This window comes from Halichoerus grypus, chromosome X (assembly GCF_964656455.1).
Source record: "Halichoerus grypus chromosome X, mHalGry1.hap1.1, whole genome shotgun sequence".
Taxonomy (NCBI): domain Eukaryota; kingdom Metazoa; phylum Chordata; class Mammalia; order Carnivora; family Phocidae; genus Halichoerus; species Halichoerus grypus.
The window spans coordinates 34,104,446-34,128,758 of NC_135727.1; the positions used below are offsets into that span (position 1 = coordinate 34,104,446).

The 24,313-nt window shown below is 37.4% G+C and overlaps 1 protein-coding gene across 5 annotated transcripts in view; it reads left to right on the top strand.

Annotated features, from left to right (window-relative positions):
• The window catches only part of LRCH2 (leucine rich repeats and calponin homology domain containing 2), a 106,439-nt gene that overhangs the window by 11,008 nt on the left and 71,118 nt on the right, over positions 1 to 24,313 (top strand). For all 5 annotated transcript variants that reach the window (XR_013444463.1, XM_078063842.1, XM_078063843.1 and 2 more), the window contains exons 2-3: positions 18,915 to 19,059; positions 24,016 to 24,142. Coding sequence is in view for 4 of the 5 variants with exons in the window: in XM_078063842.1 (XP_077919968.1) it covers positions 18,915 to 19,059; positions 24,016 to 24,142 (272 nt within the window). In the remaining variant the exon portion in view is untranslated. The remainder of the gene's footprint in view (positions 1 to 18,914; positions 19,060 to 24,015; positions 24,143 to 24,313) is intronic.

Consider the following 24,313-nt stretch of genomic DNA (forward strand, 5'->3'; position numbering starts at 1 on the left):
ATTTTAAGACACAGATCATCTTTTTCCAGATTTATCCTTGCCTACTCCTTTTTAACATTTTGTTGAGATTATAATTCACTACCAAAAATTCACCCACTTAGGGTGTATAGTTTATTGGTTGTTAGTTCTGTACCCATCACTACAATGTAATTTTGGAATGTTTTCAGCCCCCCTAAAGCCCCATACTTATTAGCAGTACCTCCCCATTCCCCCCTCACTCCCCACCTCCATCTAGACTAGGCTTAGGTAATCACTAATCTGTTTTCTGTCTCTATAGAATTTGCCTATTCTGGACATTTCATCTGGCCTTTTGTGGCAGGTTTCTTTTATTTACCATAATGTTTTCAAAGTTCATTTATGTTGTAGCATGTATCAGTACTTCATTCCTTTTAATATCCGAATAATATTCCATTGTACATTTTGTGGACAATTGGGTTGTTTCCACTCTGGCTACTTAATATAAATAATACTGCTATGATCATTGATGTACAAGTTTTTTGTGTAGATGTATGTTTTCATTTGTCTTGTGTATAAATATGTAGGAGTGGAATTGCTGAATCACATGGTAATTCTATGTTTAGCAATTTGAGGAAATGTTAAATTATTTCCAAAGTGTTTGCACCATTTTACATTCTCATTAGCAATGTATGAGGATTCCAGTGTAATCTCATTATGGTTTTGATTTGCATTTCCCTAATAACTAATGATGTTAAGTATCTTTTCATGTGTACATCTTCCTAACTGAAATATCTATTCAGACTCTTTGTCCATTTTCTAATTGGGTTGTCTTTTCATTACTGAGTTTAAGAGTTTTTATTTTTTTAATTCTGTACATAAAACCCTTCTCAGATATATGGTTTGCAAATATTTCTTTCCTATTCTGTGGGTTCTCTACTTTAAAAGACAAAATTTTGAAATTTTGATGAAGTCCATTTTATCTCTTTTTTCTTATGTTGCTTGTGGTTTTGGTGTCATATCTGAGAAACTGTTGCCTAACCCAGGGTTATGAAGATTCACCCTTATGTTTTGTTTTGAATTTTATAGTTTTAGCTTTTACATTTAGGTGTATTGTCCATTTTTAGTTTTTTGTGTATGGTGTGAGGTCAGGGTCCAACTTTATCCTTTTGCATGTGGATATTCAGTTGTCTCGAAAATATTTCTTGAAAATATTTCTTACCTCATCCACTTGTCTTGTCACCCTTGTCAAAAATCAGTTGACCATAAATGTAATATAAATGTTCATTTCTGGACTCTCAGTTCTATTCCATTGATCTATATTTCTCTTCATATATATATGTGTGTGTGTATATTTCTATTCTTATCCTAGTACCACACTCTTGACTTCTGTAGCTGTGTAGTAAGCTGTGTATAAAATTTTATAGCCAGGAGATGTGAGTCTTCCAACATTGTTCTTTTTCAAGATTGCTTTGGCTATTCTGAGACCCTTGCATTCTTTTTTTTTTTTAATTTTTTATTGTTATGTTAATCACCATACATTACATCATTAGTTTTAGATGTATTGTTCCATGATTCATTGTTTGTGCATAACACCCAGTGCTCCATGCAGAACGTGCCCTCTTTAATACCCATCACCAGGCTAACCCATCCTCCCACCCCCCTCCCCTCTAGAACCCTCAGTTTGTTTTTCAGAGTCCATCGTCTCTCATGGTTCGTCTTGAGACCCTTGCATTCTTGTATAAATTTTAGGATCAGCCTGTCAATTTCTTCAGCAAATGCAAGTTGGGATTTTGATAGGGATTTTGTTGAATTTGTAGATCAATTTGGGGAGTTTTACCATCTTAACAATATTAAGTTGTCCAACCTATGAATAATGGATGTCTTTTGATTTATTTATAGCTTTAATTTCTTTCAACATTTTGTAGTTTTCCTAAATTTTTATTTTTTTGATAGTATTATAAGTGAAAATTTTCTTTTTTAAAGTATACTTGATGTACAATATTATTATTTTTTTATTTAAATTCAATTAGCCAACATATAGTACATTATTAGTTTCTGATGTAGTGTTCAGTGATTCATTAGTTGTGTATAACACCCACTGCTCATCACATGTGCCCTCCTTAATGCCCATCACCCAGTTACCCCATGCCCCCACCCACCTCCCCTTCAGCAACCCTCAGTTCGTTTCCCAGAGTCAGGAGTCTCTCATGATTTGTCTCCCTCTTTGATTTCTTCCCATTCAGTTTTCTCCCCTTCCGCTATGATCCTCTGCACTATTTCTTATATTCCACATGTAGGTGAAACCATATGATAATTGTTTTTCTCTGACTGACTTATTTCACTTAGCATAATACCCTTCAGTTCCATCCACGTCGATGTAAGACGTACAATTTTAGTTTCAATTGTACAGTGTACTGATTTGACATTCATATACATTATAAAATGATTACCATCATGTCTAGTTATCATCTATCACTATAAAAGTTATTACAGTACTATTGACTATATTCCCTATGCTATACTTTACATCCCTGTGACTTATTTATTTTATAACTGGAAGTTTGTACCTCTTAATTCCCATCATCTATTTTGCCCATCTATCCCCCAACCACCAATTTGTTCTCTGTATTTATGAGTCTGTTTCTGTTTGTTTTCTTTGTTCATTTGTTTTTTAGTTTCCAAATATGAGTGAAATCACAAGGTATTTATCTTCTTCTGTCTGATTTTTTAAAAAAGATTTTATTTATTTATTTGACAGAGAGAGACATAGCGAGAGAGGGAACACAAGCAGGGGGAGAGGGAGAGGGAGAAGCAGGCTTCCCGTTGAGCGGGGAGCCCGACGTGGGGCTCCATCCCAGGACCCTGGGATCATGACCTGAGTGGAAGGCAGACGCTTAACGACTGAGCCGCCCAGGCGCCCCTTCTTCAGTTTGATTTATTTCACTTAACATAATACCTTCTAGGTCCATCCATGTTGTTTCAAATGGCAAGATTTTTTTTTAATGGTTGAGCAATATGGAAATTTTTTCTTAATTTCATTTTGGGGATGTTCATTGCTAGTGCATAGAAATATAATTGATTTTTATATATTGACCTTTTATCTTGCAACCTTGCTGAACTAGTTTCTTCATTCTAAGAGTTTTTTAATGGTTCATTAGGATTTTCTGTATACAAAATCATGTCATTTGCAAATAGAAATGCTTTACTTTTTCCTTTTGAATCTGGATGCTTTTTATTTCTATTTCTTACTTAATTGTCCTGGCTAGAACTTCTAGTACAATGTTGAATAGATGTGGTGAGAGTGGACATTCTTGCTTGTTCCTGAATTTAGGAGGAATACATTGACTCTTTCACCGTTAAATATGATGTTAGCTCTGGTTTTTTTCATAGATGCCCTTTATTAAGTTGAAGAAATCCCTTTTTAGCCAGTTTTTTGAAAAATTTTTTTGTCACAAGAGGGTGTTGGATTTTGTCAGATGCTTTTTCTGGGTCTTTTGAGATGATCACATGGGTTTTGTCCTTTATTGCATTACTGTGGTATACTTACATTGATTGTTTTTTGGATATTATATCCCCCTTGCGTTCCTGGCCTATCTGCTCTTCAAGTTAATCTTATACTGCCCCCAAACTGTATATTCCAGCTTACCAAACTACATGCTGTTCCTTGACAGTATCATGCGCTTCCTTGTCTCCATGTTTTTACCCCCAACTGTTAATGTCCTCTTCCTTCTTTTCTACCTTGTGAATTCCTATTCATCTTTGTATCCCGGATCAGGTGTTTATTTGTTTCCCTGTCCTCTCATCTTCCACATATAGTGATTACTCTATACCTCTATTATAGCAGGTGTGATCCTTTATTGCAATTAATATATTTCCTTTGTTGTAGCGTTTACCATCAATTTAGTAACTTTTCTGGAAAAAATACTTACACAATAAGCACATACATGGATTTCAGGAATGTCAACATTAGAGTGTGCATTGTAAAATCAAAGAAATATGGTATTTGTTTACCTTTCTCTTTTTATTGATTTTGGAGTTAATTTGAATGTAGTTACTTAGTTGCCACTCCAGCACTTAGTAGAGAGTGGTAGGTCTTTAACACATTTGTTCAGTTAAGCCTGCTCCTTACCCTGGCTGCCTTCTCAGGTCTCTCCACAATTTGCCTCTTTCCTTTTCCTCTATATTTCCCACTACTCATGTATGTACCGTTCTCCAGTCAGATTGGACTTCTCATTGTCTCCCTGATTTTGTCTTCATTGCTTTATTTTTATTTAAAAAAGGGAAAAAAACTATTAGAAAAAAGAAATTTATTATTGCTTCATAAGCAGAGATATGATTATTAAAGTTGAACTCTTGCAGATTAGCTATAGTTTTTTTTTAAAGTTTATTTATTTTTTTAGTAATCTCTATACTCAGTGTGGGGCTTGAACTCACAACCCTGTGATCAAGAGTCATGCACTTCCAACTAAGCCAGCCAGGCACCCTCCCCTTTTTAAAGTTTATTTTAGCTGTAGTTTTTGTATATTGTTATATTGTACCATTGGATATGTTTTTATTTTAGAGTAGTTGACTGCATTTATTTATTTATTTATTTATTTATTTTATTTATTGTAGACTCTGTGCCCAACATGGGGCTTGAACTCATAACTCCTGATCTCAGGGTGCATATTCTACCAACTGAGTCAGCTGAGTCAGCCAGGTACTCTGCAGAATAGTTGACTGCTTTTAAATATTTAGGTTAACTAATAAAATTGATTTTTGAGTAATGTTTATAACATTAACATCAGATAATATGTTTGGCATTGAAAATATTAAATTATAAAATGTTTTGAGGATTAATGTGTTGGTTTAACAAATTCTATTTTGAAAATTATATTTGTAGATGAAGTCCAGGAAAAACTGGGAGATGAATGTACGTTTTTTTGATTAGGTTTAGCAGTTTTTTTGATAGTATAGGTCTAAATTGTTTGAAATTGTATTTTTGCATGTCTTGGTCTAGTTTTCTCTTATGACATTAGTCTGCTGTCTTCCATTTGCCTTAGTCAGAGCTAAGATCTACTACTTCCGAGTTGCAAAGTTTATCATCCTCACTAGGATCAGAGCTTAAAGGTCCTCTTAAACAACTCTTTATATGTTCACTGCTTCTCTTGTAAAAAGCCTCATCACCTCATGGCTGAATTTTCTCAACATGTATATATTTAATGTTGCCATAAAAGCCTTCCCATTATAGTCTGTTGTATAGTCTTCTTCCAAATTGTTCTTCCTGAGTCTTCCTTATGCCACTGTTCCACTGAAGAAAAATATTTTATAACATGATTTTTTAGGACTGCCTAATAGTTTATTTTGTGAAAGTACCATATTTTATTTAACCATTCTTCTATTGTTAGATGTTTAAGTTCCTATTTAATATGAGTATACAGCCAGGTGCAGTTGTATTCCTGGCTTTAAATTGCTTCCCCCAGGGTGCCTGGGTGGCTCAGTCAGTTAAGCGTCGGACTCTTGATTTCAGCTTAGGTCATGATCTCAGGGTTGCGAGATGGAGCCCCGCTTTGGGCTTTGCACTGGGCTTGGAGCCTGCTTCAGAGTCTCTTTCTCCCCCTCCTCCCCATAAGCGCTCTCTTTCTTGCTCTCTCAATACATACCTACATACATACATACATAAATTGCCTCCCCCAAGAGGAATTTAAACTCTTTGCAGGCAGATACAGAAATTCCCTGTAGTGTTTGGTTCAGTGTTGTGCCTCTCTGCAACGGTTGATCGTGAATGCGTGTCAAATTTCTGAACTTCAAATTACGGGAAGGAACATGACATGGTATATTCTTTTATACACTGACTTCTTGTTCTATTTGAGCATAAACTAGTGGAATGGCTCTGCCATGGTACCTTGGTGATCTTGCACATTTCCACATAGTCTGCATGGGCCAGGCTCACCCACACTCTGACCCAAATCTTGGGGGAAGACTCTATGATCCTCCCTGGTACACAGCAAAATGGACAGATGACATGAGGTCATTTCTTACCCACCTCCCTATCTTGTGGGAGGCTGCTGCAAGACGGTTTATTATTTTCTTCTGTCATCCTGGGAAGACTTGGGACTTTCGGGTATAGCTGTGAGTATAAAATTGCAAAGCTGCCATCTAGAGTTAACTCCTCAAAAACAGAGCAACCCACCATGCATGTTGTCTGTCATTTGGTCCCTCCCTCCAGTTTGGTTTTGTCCTGTAGGACCGGAGACACAGGGAACTGACACCATAGTGATCATGCTTTCTCTGTTAGTAATAAACTCTCTGAACCCATTCGGTCTTACTGGGAGCTGCCGGTGCGCTGCTCTGTAGGGGCTGCTTAACCACTTAACACAAATTAATGGAGTTTTCTTTGGCCTGGTTTGTGGAATTTGCCATTACTTTGTAATTAGTTTACTATAACTTGCTTTTAATTTCAGCATCCAATATTTAGTGCTTTGTTGTTAAACAGCTCAAGTAAGGATGATCCTTGCTCTCTAAATACAGTATTTCTTTTAAGGAGCACAGTATACTGCCTGTAAAATTCATCATAATCTGGATTCATCAAAGATGAAGCAGTTAGTTTTATTTAGCATGGTAGCTTTCCCTCAGGGTTTTTTTTTTTTTTTTTTCTTTTAACCCTCCTCAGAGACTGCTTTTTTTAAGTAAGCTCTACGCCCAATGTGGGGCTTAGAATCAAGACCCCAAGATCAGGAGTTGCATGCTCTACCAACTGAGCCAGCCACGCGACCCCCGCTGACTCCCCACCGCCCCACTTTTTTAAGGACTACTTTCTTTTTTTTTAAAGATTTTATTTATTTATTTGACAGAGAGAGACACAGAGAGAGAGGGAACACAAGCAGGGGAAGTGGGAGAGGGAGAAGCAGGCTTCCTGCCGAGCCGGGAGCCCGATGCTGGGCTCTATCCCAGGACCCTGGGATCATGACCTGAGCCGAAGGCAGACCCCTAACAACTGAGCCACCCAGGCACCCCATAAGGACTACTTTTGTTTTGGAGTCCACGGCCTACTAGAGTTATCCTGGGGAGTCAGTTTGATGCAGACTGTTCTCATACTACTTCAGATTTTTCTTTTCTCAGGCAGTAGGAAGCTGCTAAGGTGTCTTAATTAAGGCAAATAAAAAGTATACTGTATAAACAGATTCACTTGATTTTCAGTGGCTAGTTGATCTTGACCTAGGCAGGAGGAGCCTCAGTGTCATATTAATTATGCATCAATTCATATGTCTTGGAGATGGTGAAGATGATAATGTTTTGCCATTACTTACTTCACTAATCAGACTTATAACAATTCAGATTTTACAGTTTTTGGGTTTTGCTTTAAGAAAATAATTTACATGAAAGCATGATTTTGACATTAAAAGTTTCATGCTTTCCTGGTAATTTGCATTTTAAAAATTATGACATATAGTAGAATGTCAATATAACATGACTCAGCATAGTGATAGATGTTTTTTTTTTTTTTATTTTATTTTTTTTTTATTTTTTTTTTTAAAGATTTTATTTATTTATTTGACAGAGAGAGACACTGTGAGAGCAGGATCACAAGCAGGGGGAGAGGGAGAGGGAGAAACAGGCTTCCTGCGGAGCAGGGAGCCCGATGCGGGGCTCGATCCCAGGACCCTGGGATCATGACCTGAGCCGAAGGCAGACGCTTAACGACTGAGCCACCCAGGCGCCCCAGTGATAGATGTTTGGTAGCAGGTTGTGGTAGCAGGACCGAGTTGTGCCCCATGAAAATGAAAATGATTATAGGGGCGCCTGGGTGGCTGTTGCTTAAGCAACTGCCTTCGGCTCAGGTCATGATCCTGGAGTCCCAGGATGGAGTCCCACATCGGGCTCCCTGCTCATCAGGGAGTCTGCTTCTCCCTCTGACCCTCCCCCCCATGCTCTCTCTCTCATTCTCTCTCTCTCAAATAAATAAATAAAATCTTAAAAAAAAAAAAAAAAGAATGATTATATATAATACCACCTTACCACGCCTGTAACTCTTTGCACATACCATTTTTATGAGTGGAATGTGTATGGTTAGAATTCAGTTTACCTTGTGAAATATAATACCTTTAAAATAGTATAATATTGTGTTTTTCTTATAACAGAAGCAATGCTTGCTTATTGTAAAAAACTTGGGAAATAAAAGCAATACAGAAGAAAATACAAAATACTCCTCATTCCACCAACCTGGAATAAATATTAACATTTTGGTCTATTTCCTTCATACTCCGACACTCATCACCTTTATATGTGTATGAGTGAATGTATGAAGTATACTTTCTAAAAATGTACATTTTAATTTTTTAAATTTAATTTATTTAAGATTTTATTCCTTTGAGAGAGAGAGAGAGGCAGGCAGGCAGAGACAGAGAGAGAAGCAGACTCCCTGCTGAGCAGGGAGCCCAATGCGGGACTCGATCCCAGGACCCTGGGATCATGACTTGAGCTGAAAGCAGACGCTTAACCGACTGAGCCACCCAGGCGCCCTAAAAATATACATTTTTCAAGGAAACAATTGGTTCATACTGTGTATATAGTTTGATATTTAAAATGTTCTAGTTATTGGGGCGCCTGGGTGGCTCAGGCAGTTGTGTCTGACTCTTGATTTTAGCTCAGGTCTTGACCTCAGGGTTGTGAGGTCAAGCCCTGTGTTGGACTCTGCGCTGCTGTGAGCATTCTTATATTCATATTAAGGAATCAAAACTATAATAGCATTTTTTAAAAAGATTTTATTTATTTGAGAGAGAGAGAGCACATGAGCAGGGCGAATGGCAGAGGGAGAGAGAGAAGCAGACTCCCCACTGAGCAGGGAGCCAGATGCAGGGCTTGATCCCAGGACCGGGATCACGACCCGAGCTGAAGGCAGACAACCCGAGCTGAAGGCAGACGCTTAACCGACTGAGCCACTCAGGTGCCCCTATAATAGCATTTTTAAAGGCTGCAAGATATTCCATTTTAGGATATAGTATATTTTTTCTAGCCTTTACCTATTGTTGGGCATTTAAGTTGTTTCTAATTTTCTACTGTTTTAAATAATCCTTAAAGGTACCTAATTTCTTATGTTTATTTGGTTTCAAAAATTGCTAGAGATTGATTTCTTGGATCAGTGGGTATGAACATTTTTCAGGAGCTTGATTCACATTGTCACATTGCTTTCTAGACAGGTTACTTCATTTTGAAATCACATCAGTGGTGTATGGAAGTGTCTTGCCAACACAGAGTAATACCTTTAAAAACCTTTAAATTTGATGAGTGAATTATGGTATCTTATTCTTTACATTTCTTTTGATTGACAGTGAGGTTGAACATATTTTCATGTACATCTTGGTTGTTGATAATTTTCATTTTTGCATCTGTTTATGTCCTTAGTGCAGGTTTTACCTATGAGCTGTTGGTATCATTTTGCTTTTCGACAGACTGTAGTTTTCCTTTCTTTTTATGTCACTAAATCTAGAAATCTTTTCATTTGTGAATTATTCCTTTATTGAAGGCTTGGAAAGTCCTTCCCCATTCTAATATTAAGTGAGTATTCTCTAAATTGTTTTTCTAGTTTTTTATGGTTCATTTTTGTTTATCATTTTCCTCCATCTGGAATTTATTTTAGTAAAAGTTATGTGATGAGGCTATAACATTTGTCTTTTGAAAATAAAAGTTTTCCAAGAACCATTTAATAAATAATACTGCATGGATTCATAATGCCAAATTTACAGCATAGTAAGTCTTGTAAGGGTTGAAGTATAATGTTGTTTTTAAGCATGACTTTGATGTTTGAATGTCATTGCACAGTTAATTAGTCATTATTTCTTGGCAAAACTAAAACACTGCAGAATTTCTTACAGATACCTGCATAGAGCTGCCCCGTCCTTTTTTTTTTTTTTTTTTTTTTTTTTAAATAAAGTCCTATCCTACCACGTGGTTTAATAGTGGTATGACTCGGGCGCCTGGGTGGCTCAGTTGGTTAAGCGACTGCCTTCAGCTCAGGTCATGATCCTGAAGTCCCGGGATCGAGTCCCGCATCGGGCTCCCTGCTCGGCAGGGAGTCTGCTTCTCCCTCTGACCCTCCTCCCTCTCATGCTCTCTGTCTCTCATTCTCTCTCTCGCAAATAAGTAAAACCTTAAAAAAAAAAAAAAATAGTGGTATGACTCACAGTTCTTTTCTCACTGAGCATGCATGTAATCTGTCCTCTGGTTAGCAGCTGTGGTTTCTTTCTCCTTGCAGCATCTGTTTTTGTTTGCACCCTTGCTTCTCAAAGTGCCTGTGCTCAAAAAGAGCTTTCCAGTATTGGTTGCTGTAGGCCAGTGAGGTCTGCTTGTTATTGTTTCTCATAATAGTTGGCTTTAAAGCATTTTTCTTTCATTTTTTTTCAAATATCTACTGACCCTTTTTTTCTCTCCACTGTACTTACGGTTAATATTTTAACTCACCATGGAGTAGCTCAGAAATTCTGTTACCTATAGGTCTTACTCATGCAACAAGGCTTCAGAGTTATAGATGGACTTTTCCTTATCTTGTCCTGAATGACAGCACAACACCCTTCTAGGGAATACTGGATCAAGAAATCACCTGTCTTTGCAGAGGGCATCTGTTGAAAGCAGATGCCAGAGCCATGGGGTTGTCATTTCCCATCAGACTCCAACATCAGCGTCTCTAGTACTTCAAAGACACTCTCCATTCTTGAATCGACAAACAGCTGTGGTGCCTCCTGTTTTCTTGTTGCTTTTGTTTTTAGTCCTGACATTTTTTTTAGATGGAAAAATAGATAAGGAAACATTAATATTTGAGAGCATATTAATGAGATTTTACATACTGTAAATGCTTACATTTGAGTAATACCAGTTACTAAAGAGCACAGAAAATTTAATTTTTAAAATTTTTATATTGGGAAATATGCTTTTGAGTTGGTTGATTTTATCCACTCTCTAAAGACATGTAATTCTGGTATATATTTTCCATGTCATAAGAACTGAATATAATAATCAATTTCTCTCATTTTATTTTATACCTTTATGAATATATATATATCATTATGTGCAAGTTGATAATTTTCCCTTCATTTCTATTGCTTACTTCTAGGGATTTTTAGGTTGTTGTAGAATATTTACTCACATCTAATAGCTCTGAGATAGTGAGGAATAGTAATTGATTCTGGCAATGTTTCATAGGTAGTAATCAGTAGAATCAGAATAGAGTTCAGATCCAGTTTACTGCTCATCTGCCAAAGAACAGTTACCCTTCCTTTTTCATTCCACCAGTCTTTGTGTGAACTTCATGATACACCCCAAGGATGATGCAGTATTGGTCCCACCACAACAGCTTTGTAAAAATTACAATTTTAGTAGAAGTAAATGGGAGTGATTCTTTTTGCATAGTTTCTTTCACTGAAGTGTTATTATCTAAGCAGATTGTATTTGGTGCTAGAGTGAAACAATAATTGGGATTGCTTAGGGTTGGTGTCTGAGTGGGCTTTTTACAAACATAACACCTACTACCCAATTCATAGTGCTTAATAGAATTTTGTTTGAATAAATGAGTCCAGTCAGAATGCTGCCCAGGAAATAAGGAGAATGGGGCTTGGAAGGTGAAGATCAGGATTTGCCTGCCTCTATCACAGACAGTAAGTCCAGGACTACAGAGAATGTGACCATTAAGGTAATTATTTTCCCTTGTATATTCTCTGTGGTAGGCTGCAACTTCTAATCCCTGCTTGATAAGGAATGTACATGGTACTGTTGGGAGATAATTTTCCATGGGCTTCATGTTTCTGCACATCTTGTGAATGAGACACTAATTGCTCTTTGTTCAGGACTGAATTTGGGAAGAATAAGATAGTTTCTCTGCAGAGCAAAGGACAGTCATGCTTACTGTTTAGTAAACTAAAGATAATGTCTCCCTTTGAACAAAGTGCATGCTGGCTTATTGTCTATTATAAAAGATTTGGGTTCCCCTAGGTTAGAGTTCGTCTCCTATAATGCAATGTACTATGTGGGTAAACATTCATCTGTACCCATCTATGTTACCCCTGTGGGATTTGGAAGGCAAGGGGAACTGATAAAAATATGCTGCTTTTGCCACTTGCTATGCTGTGAGTAATAAAGTCCTTTGTCTATCACACAGGAATCTCATGCCTTCTGCCAGCATCCATACAACTGTGTCAGGCTAACTTGTTGGCTTACAAGTAGGGTAAAGTCTCCGATATTTCAGAGTTTTTGGCAGGTACTGAGGACAGTGGTTTTGCCTATAAGATGTTACTTCCCTTTTGAAGAAACTTGTTTATTTTTCTTTAATCCTTGTTTAGTGTAATCCTTGTTTATTGAATTGGTTAAAAATACTGAAAAATTAATAAGGGTCCACTCTAAGGAGCCAAGAAAGCTATGTGTTGGCCCAGACGAAACGGTTCTGAATTGGTAAATTAGGAACAGCTGAGAGCTTTAAATAGTGTTCATTATTTTCTTAATTAAAAATTGGACTTAAAGTAAGGTTTATGTTCTGCTTTCTATTGCAAGAAGCAACCTAAGATATGAATGTGACAAGGAGACTGAGAATCTCTCTGACCCTGGTTTGTGATTCCAGTGGAACAGAATATTTGTAATCTGGGACAGGAAGTCACAATAGTGTGTTGGAGGAGTGGAAAAGCACACATAGAACATGGGCTTTGAAGTAACATCTCAGTTTGGAACCCTGGTGCTGTCAGTTATTACTAGTTTTTTAACACTGGGCATGCTATTCAATCTGTCTTTGATTCATATATATAATGTGGAATAATAGCTACCTCATAAGGGTGTTATGAGGATTAGACATAATTATGCAAAGCCCATAGCGTGTGATCTAGCATACGTGGTGTGTGTGGGAGGGGGCAGAGAGAGACAGAGAGAAGTAGAAATAGTCACCCCAATTCCACTTAGGTTATTGTTGTGAATTTAGAGTTCTCATTTCAAATTATTTCTCCACTTAACCCTCATGTTTCTTAAAAAAAAAATTTTTTTTATTAAGTAAACTCTACCCCCAATGTGGAGCTTGAACTCATGACTCTGAGATCAAGAGTCCTATGCTCTACTGACTGAATCAGCCAGGTGCCTGCCCCTCATGTTTCCTTAAGCACAAAATTCTTTTTTTTTTTTTTTTTTAAGATTTTATTTATTCATTTGGGGGGGGGAGAGAGAGAGAGAGAGAGAGAGCACAAGCAAGGGGAGAGGCAGAGGAAGAAGGAGAAGCAGACTCCCCGCTGAGCTGGGAGCCCAATGTTGGGCTCAATCCCAGGACCCCAGGATCATGACCTGAGCTGAAGGCAGACACCTAACCATCTGAACCACCCAGGTGCCCCAGGCAGAAAATTCTGTGACGATATCTCTGTTACTGATGAGGATGTGTTCCAGCAACATACTTCATTATTAGGAATTTTTCCAGAGGTAGAAATGTGTCAGATTTTCAAACATTATCTAAGATGTTTTTTTTAATAAGAGGGACTATAGCAATCTATATCATTAAATATCACCTAAAGAAGACTCATGCATCTTACTTTAAGTTACAACAATTTGTGACAAAAACTGTACACTCTTTTGTACGTGGAATAAAATAAAACTACAATTAGTATAATTAATATAGTGTAACTGTATAATTTCTGAAAGTCATTTTCTATACCTGCCTTGGCAGAAATGCTAGCCAGTGAGCCAAGAATTGCACTGGGTGGCATATGGACCCGTCTGTGGCTCTTGGGGCTGCAGCTTGGGAGGCAGCAAACAGATTTCCATTCCATCTGACTCCCCTCCTTCCTTTCCCTAGCTTCCTTGACCGCTGAAGCTCAAGAGTGATACAGAACGGAATTTAGATTAGATTATTTAAAATGATCTATTAACATCTTTAAAAGCCTCCTAGCAGTTTCACAAGGAGAGTTTTGAAGGAAGGCAGGAACAGTCTGTCTGCTGTTGAGTTTTTGCCAATACTGCTTGATAGGATTTATGGTTAAAGCAAGACAAAAGAAAAATAATTCAGTGGTTATAAAGGTGCTTATTGCCAAGGATACTAATGAACTGAGATATAACCTTACTGCTTAAGAGAAAAAAAATATACAGCTATTTAATTTAAAAGACTTCGCAGCCATTCTCTCATTGATTCTGATAAACTGTTTTTATGAGAAGTGTGTTAGGTTCCTGTGTCTGCTGTAACAAATTACCACAAACTTGGTGGTTCAAAACAACAAAATTTTATTTTTTTTACAGTTCTGGAGACCAGACTATGAAACGAGTCTTAATGGGGTTAAAATCAAGTTTCAGCAGCACTGTTTGCCCTCCAGAGGCTCTACGGGAGAATTCTTTCCTTTTTGCAGCTTCAGGCAACTGCTGACATTCTCGGCTGCATCACACTCCAGTGTGTCCTCCACCTTCACCATGACCAGAATTCTCCTCAGTGTGTCTGTCTAACCTCCCTCTGCCTTCCTCTTGTAAGCATATGTGCGATAGCAGGTAGGGCCCACCTGGGTCATTCAGGATAATCTCCTCAACACAAGATTCTTAATTATATCTGCACAATTTTACCATATAAGCCAACATTCACAGGAATTAGGACCTGATATCTTTGAGGGCCACCATTCAACTCACTTCAGGAAGATAAGGAACAAATTTTCATTTTCTCTTTTTGTGTGTGTGGGAAAGGTGAAACATCTTTATAATTGTCTTTTCACAAGTCCTGCTTGTCCCCAAAGAAGGCAGGCTTTAAGGCTGTTGTGAAATGAATGTTGCCATAAGGAATAAATTAACAGTGTGTTTTCTCTTCTTTAGATGGAACCATATTAAATACAATACCAATTTTGCATGTTTTTCTTGAGTATAATATGTTCGTTACCAGTCCTATTATTCTAGTTGCCCTAGTGTACATGTTAATTAAATTATTTTTAATGTAAAAATTCCTTTTTGGTTTAATTGTACATCACAAGATAAAAAATTTAAAAGTTTAAATTTTATCCATTATATCTATATAGACGTTAATTTTCACTTTTTTGAAGGAAAATATGAGATGCTGTTAGTGTGAGATATTTCAAGAAATTAAGATACAGAATGTTTTATATTATTCCCTATCTTTCTTTCCATGGTTGTATTTTTCTTTTGGCACTGTTATTCTGTTTACCCAATTCTTAGAAAGGATGTTTATACAGATTTAAAATCTGAAAAATCCTAGAACAAGATTTCCTTAATTAAGGGCTTTATAATAGCTTGAGTTTTAATTTTGAGTTTATTATGCTTTATTTGATTTCACTCAGTTAAGTTAGAATAATAATTAATTGTAATTTTAAGTGGTGTTTATTAAGTAAATATATTAGCTCATCCAGATAATAGTTTATTATTGCAAATTTAATTAAATTCCCTAGGGGACCTCATAATATTACTTGGTAATTTAACTAAATAATCTTTTTTTAGAAGGGAAAGAACATAAAGCCTCACACAATAATATGTAAGTTACTAAAATAATGTGTTCATAGTATTTAAATTATTTTATTAAAATCACTGTTAATACTGATATTTTGGCTTTTTTTATATTGTCAAGAAATAAATTGTACACTCATTTTATTTCTGTTTGGGGCTACAGTTATGCATCACACCAACAATTAGCTTGTCTGCTGATACAACAAATCAAGAATAGGATTATGATTTCTTTTACCTTGTACCTGAACAAATAGCAATTTTGATTTTTTTTTTTCCCCGTCACTGCTTTAAACACTCTTTGTATGGTTATCGTGCTTTCTCTTGACCATTATTTTCAGTCTTCTCTGCTTGCTTTTTTCCCCCTCGACTCAGCTTGTAAATATTGGCTGTCCTGATGGCCCATTCTTGAACTCTTTCCAACTCAGTACTCTGATGTAAGGTGATGTCTTCCATTTCTATGACTTTATAGTACTAACCATATTCCCACAACTTTCAATTTTATATATCCATCCCAGACCTCATGTCTGAGATCTATAATCATCTGACTGATCCCTCCATTGGCTCTCTTTCAGATATCTCACATTATACAAATAGAAAATTGAATCTTTGATTCTAACCTCTGCTTCAAAAAACAAAATAAAACTCCCACCAGGAACAGCAACAAAAACAAAAATCTTGTTCTACCCCCACCTCTTTTATTAAATAGCCTCTTACTTATCCCACATAGACAGTCGCTTGCCCAGTCTCTAAGTACTAATATGAAAATATATTTCAAATTCTAATTTTCTTATCCTTATTCTTGCAACCTTAATTTAAGCTACCATCATCTATCTCTAGGACCACTGTATTATTTATGGGTCTATAATGCTAGATATTATATAGAATAATGAACTGGGCATAATTTTTATTTTAGGATTTCAGATTAATTGTAAACAAGTAATTTTCAACTCCTAGGATTCTGAAGTTACAAGAGTAAGAGGTAAAACCCTAAATGTAAAAGAAACATCCTAAACTTAAAAAAAATAATGATTTAATTTTTCCTCCTCAGTAGAACTGCATGATTCTTGGGTGTCCAGAGGAGGTAAGCCAGGATATTGAGAAACTTCTGTTTCAAGTTCAGATTTTGGTTGCTAGTAATTCTGTCTGTCCTTTTATTTAGTCATTTAGAATCTTATGGTGGTAGGAAGATGAATCCAAATTAATTCTCAAATAATCATAACTAATGTTTTCTTTTGCCTATTATAAAATTTTACATTAGGTGTGTGTTTTTTAAATTTTTATTGTTATGTTAATCACCATACATTACATCATTAGTTTTAGATGTAGTGTTCCATGATTCATTGTTTGTGCATAACACCCAGTACTCCATGCAGAACGTGCCCTCTTTAATACCCATCACCAGGCTAACCCATCCTCCCACCCCCTTCCCCTCTAGAACCCTCAGTTTGTTTTTCAGAGTCCATCGTCTCTCATGGTTCGAGGTGAGTGTGTGTTTATACACACACACACACAAACATATATTAATACATGTATATTAATATTCTGAATAGGGAATTTACTATATTGCTAAGTAAATAGGTCTCATCTCTCAGAGTGAGGAAGTTAAGCATTGGTAGGATGCTGTTCTTATGAGGGCAGAACACATGCTGAATGATGTATGGTGGGTTAAGGTACACCATAGATGTTCTTCCTGACAGAGATAAATAATATTCTTATTTTTTAACCAAATAAGTATAATGAATTAATGTTAGCAAAGTATATTCCTATAATGAGGTAGCAGTGGTTCTCAACAGGTTGTAGGGGGGTTTGAACCCGAGGGAACATTTTTTGGCTGCCATGATAAAGGGTTTTAATGGCATCTGGTGGGTAAATGCCAGGGATGCTGCTAAATATCCTACAGTACCCAGGATAGCCCCACACAACAAATCGTCATAGAGCCCAAATGGTCAATAGTGCTTGTTAAGAAACTCTTTTAGGGGATTTTTTTTTTCAACCTGCCACATACTTGTCCTAAGTATTTTTCAAAATTTCATTTAACCTTTAAAAGAGGTGTAATGGTTATAATAATAATTCCATGACTTTATTTTTGTGAAAACTGGAATGGAAGTATATTTGTGTGTACTTGGAATAATTTAGGTGAGGAAGGAATCGAGAATGAATACCAGGTTTTTGGCTTGCATAGTTCAACAGGAGGATGTTGGTGACATTATCTGAGATAAGAGAAACAGATGAGTGGAAGAAGATCTTCAGTTCAGATTTTAGAGAATTTGTACAGATTTTGTAGAATTTGAGGTGCCTGAGAGATATCAAGAGAAGTTCTGAAGATCAGGACATAGGTGTTCAGACATAGCTTTAATTTGAAATTTGTTGGTATATAAATATAATTTAACCTTGGGATTGGATGAAATCACCCACTAAAGTGTATATCTTAAGAAGGAAAGGGTACCTTGTCACAGCTCTTTGGAACGTCAACATTCACAATACAGGTAGGGGAAAATCTAGCAAGAGACTAAGAAGTAGCCAGAGAGATAATAAGTGATGCAGAAGTGTAATCTCCCAAGCCAAGAGAAGGGAAATGTTTCCAGGTAGATGAGTTGGTATTGATATGGAGGCTGTTGGTGACCTCGGTGGGCATGAAAGTGAATAGAAACCCAATTACAGTGGGTTGAGAAGTCCATGGTAAGTAAGAAATTTAGTTGGGGGTTGTAGGTTTATGTAGGTTTGGCTGTGAAGGAGGAAGAGGTAGAGGGGGATGTGGGACCTGGGGAGAATTTTTTGTGTTTTTGAAAAGATCAGAGAGAATTCCTTATTGGTATTTTAAAAGATAAATTCTAAAGATATTGAAGCATATCAAGTACAATTTGTTAATAAACAAGATTTAAATGAGTATATTTCTTTTTTTTTTTTTAAGGTTTCATTTATTTACTTGAGACAGGGTGAGTGAGAGAGAGCACAAGCCAGGGGAGGGGCAGAGGGAGAGGGAGGAGCACACTCTCCGCTGAACAGGGAGCCCGATGTGGGATCATGACCTAAGCTGAAGGCAGACACTTAACCGACTGAGCCACCCAGGCACCCTAAACGAGTATATTTCTATATGATTTTTTTGCTTTCACGATCATGTTGGATCATATTTTATAATATATATTTGCAAAAGACTTTATTTATTTGAGAGAGAAAGAGAAAGAGCAGAGGGAGGAGGAGAGGGAGAGGGACAAGCAGACTCTGGCTCGATCTCAGGACCCTAAGATCATGACCTGAGCTGAAATCAATAGTTGGATGCTTAACTGGCTGGGCCACCCAGGTGCCCCAATATTTTATAATATTTTACATATGGGGCTTGAACTCATAATACTGAGATCAAGAATTACATGCTCTACCAACTGAGCCTGCCAGGTGCCCCATATTTTATAATATTTTAAATAGTTGCTTAGATGCTAAGTGATTCAGGAAGTATGAAAATAGTTCTGTTATTTATAATAGATACGGTATATGTTTGGCAGTCAAATATTACTTTTCTTTTTCAGATCTTTCAAGAAATCGTTTTACAGAAATTCCTTCTGATGTCTGGTTATTTGCCCCTCTTGAGACATTAAATTTATATCATAATTGCATCAAAACCATTCCTGAAGCCATTAAAAACCTGCAGATGTTAACATACCTTAACATTAGGTAAGGAAGCATTTTTTGGTAGATTTTGTTTTTTATTACAGTTCTAATCCTTTTTAGTAACAAAGGAATATGTTTGGTTTGGCTGTGTAACCTATATTTATCTCAACTGTATCTTATTTGTATTTGTTATATGTTCACATTACTTTATAGGTGTTTGGTCTTGTTGAGAGCAGTGCTTCTCATCCCAGCCTTTAATTTGCACAGGAGTCACCTGGGGATTAAAACATCTGATTACATAGCTCTGCAGTGGGGCCTGCATTTCTCACAAGCCCCCTGGTAATGCCAGTGCCTGCTGGTCCTTATCACTTTGAGTAGCAAGGCTTTATTTAGATCAGAAATGTTTTACTGAAATCATAGCACCACAATGCAGATTTATATATATGCATTTTCAGTTAAAGTGAAACATTATAAAGAAACAGTTCTTCAGCTATATTGTTCACTCTTGTGAGTTCTTGCTCCTTTAAGGATGGATAGGTTGGGATGGGAGTGTTGGAATGTTAAGAAGTAGATGACAGTTGGTGTTAATACTTAATAGATGCTTACTATGTGCCAGACAATGTTACAAATACCTTATCCATATTACCTCATCTCCTCTTCACAACAGCATTTTGAGAGGTACTATTTTTTTTTAAAGATTTTATTTATTTATTTGAGAGAGAGAGAGAGAGAGTGGGGAGGGGCAGAAGGAGAAGAGAAGCACACTCCTTCCTGAGCAGGGAGCCTGATGCAATGCAATGCGCTGTGATGTGGGGCTTGATCCCAGGACCCTGAGATCATGACCTGAGCTGAAGGCAGACGCTTGATCGACTGAGCCTCCCAGGCACCCCAAGAGAGGTACTATTTTATCCTTGCATTACAGATGAGGAAACTGAAGCACAGAGAGTAACTATATGCCCAAAGTTATATGTGTTGTGTATGTGTACACATATATAGACACACACACACACATACATATATATGCTATATATATACAGCAAGTGGTAGAGCCAAGATTCGGATCAAAGCAGTATGGCTGTAGAACTCTCATTCTTAGCTATTAACCTCTATTTATAACAGCCAACATTTGATAAGTATAAGAAGAAAATTGTCCTGGGGCACCTGGGTGGCTCAGTTGGTTAAGCGACTGCCTTCAGGTCGGGTCATGATCTTAGGGTCCTGGGATCGAGCCCTGCATTGGGCTCCCTGCTTGGCGGGAGGCCTGCTTCTCCCTCTCCCACTCCCCCTGCTCGTGTTCCCTCTCTCGCTGTCTCTCTCTCTGTCACATGAATAAATAAAATCTTTAAAAAAAATTGTCCTGTCAAATGAGTGACATTGAATGGAAACTGGTAAATTGTGACTTAGCTTAGAATCATTTTTGGGGCACCTGGTTGGCTCAGTTGGTGGAGTGTGTGACTCTTGATCTCTGAGTTGTGGGTTTGAGCGCCATGTTGGGTGTAGATCACTTAAAAAAATAAAATGTTAAAAAAAAGAATCAGGGGTGCCTGGGTGGCTCAGTCGGTTAGGCATCTGCCTTCGGCTCAGGTCATGATCCCAGGGTCTTGGGACCAAGCCCCCAGCTCTCTGCTCAGCGGGGAGCCTGCTTCTCCCTCTCCCTCTGCTTGCCGCTGCCCCTGCTTGTGTGCTCCCTTTCTCTCTGTCAAATAAATATAGTCTTTAAAAAAAAATAATTTTATTTATTTATTTTTCTTTAATTGTAAGGGATAATTTCTTCCCCCTTCTTAACAAAGTTACATGTCTAAATCCCCATACAGGGAGGTGGTAAATATAATTAACATATATAAATAATAATGCTCCTTTCTCACTGTGATACATTAATCCTATTGGTCTCCCCCAGTGGTGTCACCTGGCAGTACATACTATTTTAACTGAATGTTTATACCTTAAAATGTGTGAGAGGAAATTCCTTTCATAGATGTTAGTCATTTGGGTTGCTCTTTTCTCTAATTCTCTAATATCTCCTTGGCCTGACTTGGGAGAGGTTTTGAGGCAAATCAGGCATTTTTAAGTTTTGTCTTTACTTTTGTTTCTCTGTTCTCTTACAGAAAAAAAGTGATTTGTCAAAAATTGAATTATATTTCTATATTAATAGAAATGTATGGTAATCTTAAAATAGTTCTACTAAAACTTTCTCTGATTCTTTCCATTTTTGATCTTTATTTGTGTATTTTTAAAAAGATTTTTTTTTTTTTTTTTACAAGAGAGTGTGCACGTGAGAGCGAGGGTGGGTGGCAGAGGGAGAAGCAGACTCCCCACTGAGCAGGGAGCCCAATGCCAGACTTGATCCCAGGACCCAGGGATCATGACCTGAGCTGAAGGCAGAGCTTAACTGACTGAGCCACCCAGGCGCTCCTGTTTTGATCTTTAAAAGTTGCCTTCTGATTTTTGTTTATAGTCACAAACATTTTTTTTTTTTAAAGATTTTATTTATTTAATTGACAGAGAGAGACACAGCGAGAGAGGGAACACAAGCAGGGGGAGTGGGAGAGGGAGAAGCAGGCTACCAGCTGAGCAGGGAGCCCGATGCGGAGCTCCATCCCAGGACCCTGGGATCATGACCTGAGCCGAAGGCAGACGCTTAACCGACTGAGCCACCCAGGCATCCCTAGTCACAAACGTTTTTGAGCAAACTTTATTGAAATAACATTAGTCCTTGTTTTGACTTCCTTTGTCTCTGAAACATGGCAAAAAGGTGAAAATTAATGACTTCTTAGCTGTGTATAAAGAAATTCCATTCTGGAAAAAGCTGACTGTGCTAACTCAGTGAACCTGTTTCTTAAAGTAAGAAAATAGGCCAATTTTTTTTTAAAGTAAGCTTTAGGCCCAACCTGGGGCTTGAACTCATGATCCCCAGATCAAAAGTCCCACGCTCTACTGACTGAGCCAGCCACGTGCCCCCCCAAAATAGGCCAATTTTTAAACTTTTTGGTCTGAAGGAGATTAGAATGAATTTGTATGTGCCATTATTTTTCCCACTTTATTTTTTATTTTGGTGAAAATATCTTGAGAAACTTGTAAGATGGTTTTTCAGCTCTCTTTTTCTGTGTAATACTCCCTTTTTCAGTAGAACTCTGCAAGAAGATCCTTGTGTGCTCCACACTGGCCACTTTCCCAAGGATCCTGTTTGATCCTGAAAGTGTCAAGGTTGTAGCAAGCCCCTGGCATCTTTGACATTCCAGTACCCGGGCCAGGATTACTGGTCTAGGGGCATTTTTTTTTTTTTTTTTTTGGTAAAGTCTGTGCCTTGTGATTAAAGCCAGTCTAGTGTTTCTGGATGTCCTCTGCAGGCATAACATGGGGAGTTGAAAGGTCTTGATGTTCTTCCTTGGGGTAACACTAGGTTTTTGTTGCTGTGCGTGTTGCACAAAATGCTGGGTACAGGTCTATAAATGCCACTTTGAGGGGTGCCTGGGTGGCTCAGTTGGTTAAGCATCTGCCTTCTGCTCAGGTCATGATCCCAGGGTCCTGGGATCGAGCCCCGCATTGGGCTCCCTGCTCAGCAAGAAGCCTGCTTCTCCCTCTTCCTCTGCCTGCCGCTCCCCTTGCTTGTGCTCTCTCTGTCAAATAAAATCTTTCAAAAAAAATAAATGCCCCTTTGAAAAACAGGAAAAATAACTTATTTTTATGAATACTTGATAGTATGTAAATGTAATGGTATACTTTATATTTTTTGGTGGGGGGATTGTCTTAGTCTATTTGGGCTGCTATGACAGAATACCATGTATTGGGTGCCTTATAAACAACAGAAACTTATTTTTCACATTTCTGGAAGCTGAGATGTCCAAGATCAAATCACCGGCAGATTCGGTGTCTGGTTAAGGACCTGCTTCCTGGTTCATAGGCAGCCATTTTCTAGCTGTCCTCACATGGTAGACGGAGTAAGGGAGCTCTCTGAGGTATTTTTTACAAGGGCACTAAACCTGTTCATGAGGGCTCCACCCTTATGACCTAATCACCTCCCAAAGGCCCCACTTCCAAATATCACATTGAGGATTAGGTTTCAGCATTATAAATTTGTGGGGGACACACACATTGAGTCTACAGCAGGGATCATTTGGGTCAATCTATATTGGTATATAAATTTGACGCACAGTAGGTTGAGGGTAAGGACCCCAGAGCCATATTGTCCGGATTTGAATCCTGGCTCTCTTACTTACCAGCTGTGTGACTTTGAGCAGTTTGCTTAATCTCTTTTTGACTGATTCTTCCTCTGTAAAATGGGCATCATGATATGCTCTATTTTCCTAAAGTAGGTTGTTGTATTAGTGAAGTTAATTCATGTGAGGTACTCTGAACATGGCCTGACACATAGTAAGCAATAAATGTTGGTTGTTATTATATTTAAGTGTATCCACAGAGATAGGAATGTTTTATCAACTTGGAACTGAGGTAAAGGTGTTAGTGGGCTGTTCTACCATAAACCCATAAGAAAAGGGAAAGGGTTAGGGTTGCTACAGGTCTTTGAAGATGTAGTTCTATTAATTCTTTCATAGATTTGAACTTAGTGCATTCAAACTTATCTTTGGAACCCTTCCTTTGTTAGAGTCATGGAGGTATTGAATGCAATGAAATGATATCAGAGAACAAGGTTCTGGAATTTTCTAGCTCAGAAGAATGATTCTGGGTTTTGAGAACTGATGCTATGTAAGACAATATCATAGGTAACAACACAGACTTTGCAATCTTTTGTGACTGGGCAAGTCCCTTAGCCAGTTTTAACCTTTGTTCTCTTATTTGTATAATGGAGATAATAGTAGTGCCTGTCTTACGGGGTTAATGGGAGTATTAAATGAGATAGTGCATTTAAGGATTTTAGTGCGATACAGAGTAAGCACTCATTAAATGATAGTCATTATTTGGTGAAAGCTTTTTATTTACTTTTGAGGTGATTTGTTCATCTCAACATAATGTGAGGGATTTCAGACATATCTCATAATGAGACTTTCTTATTCTTTTCAGTCGAAATCTTTTATCAACATTGCCAAAATACCTATTTGATCTTCCCCTTAAAGTTTTGGTCATCAGTAATAATAAACTTGTATCCATTCCAGAAGAAATTGGGAAGTTAAAAGACTTAATGGAATTGGTGAGTAAAATAGTTGCATTGATCATGTATAATATATAATATACATAACACATACCTTTATATTTTGGAAGATTGCTCTTTATGAAATTTCAGTGTAATTTTTTTTTTAAAGAGTAACTTGGTATATGCTTATGTTCACCTTAGTAAAATTTTGATATACAATTGCTTATG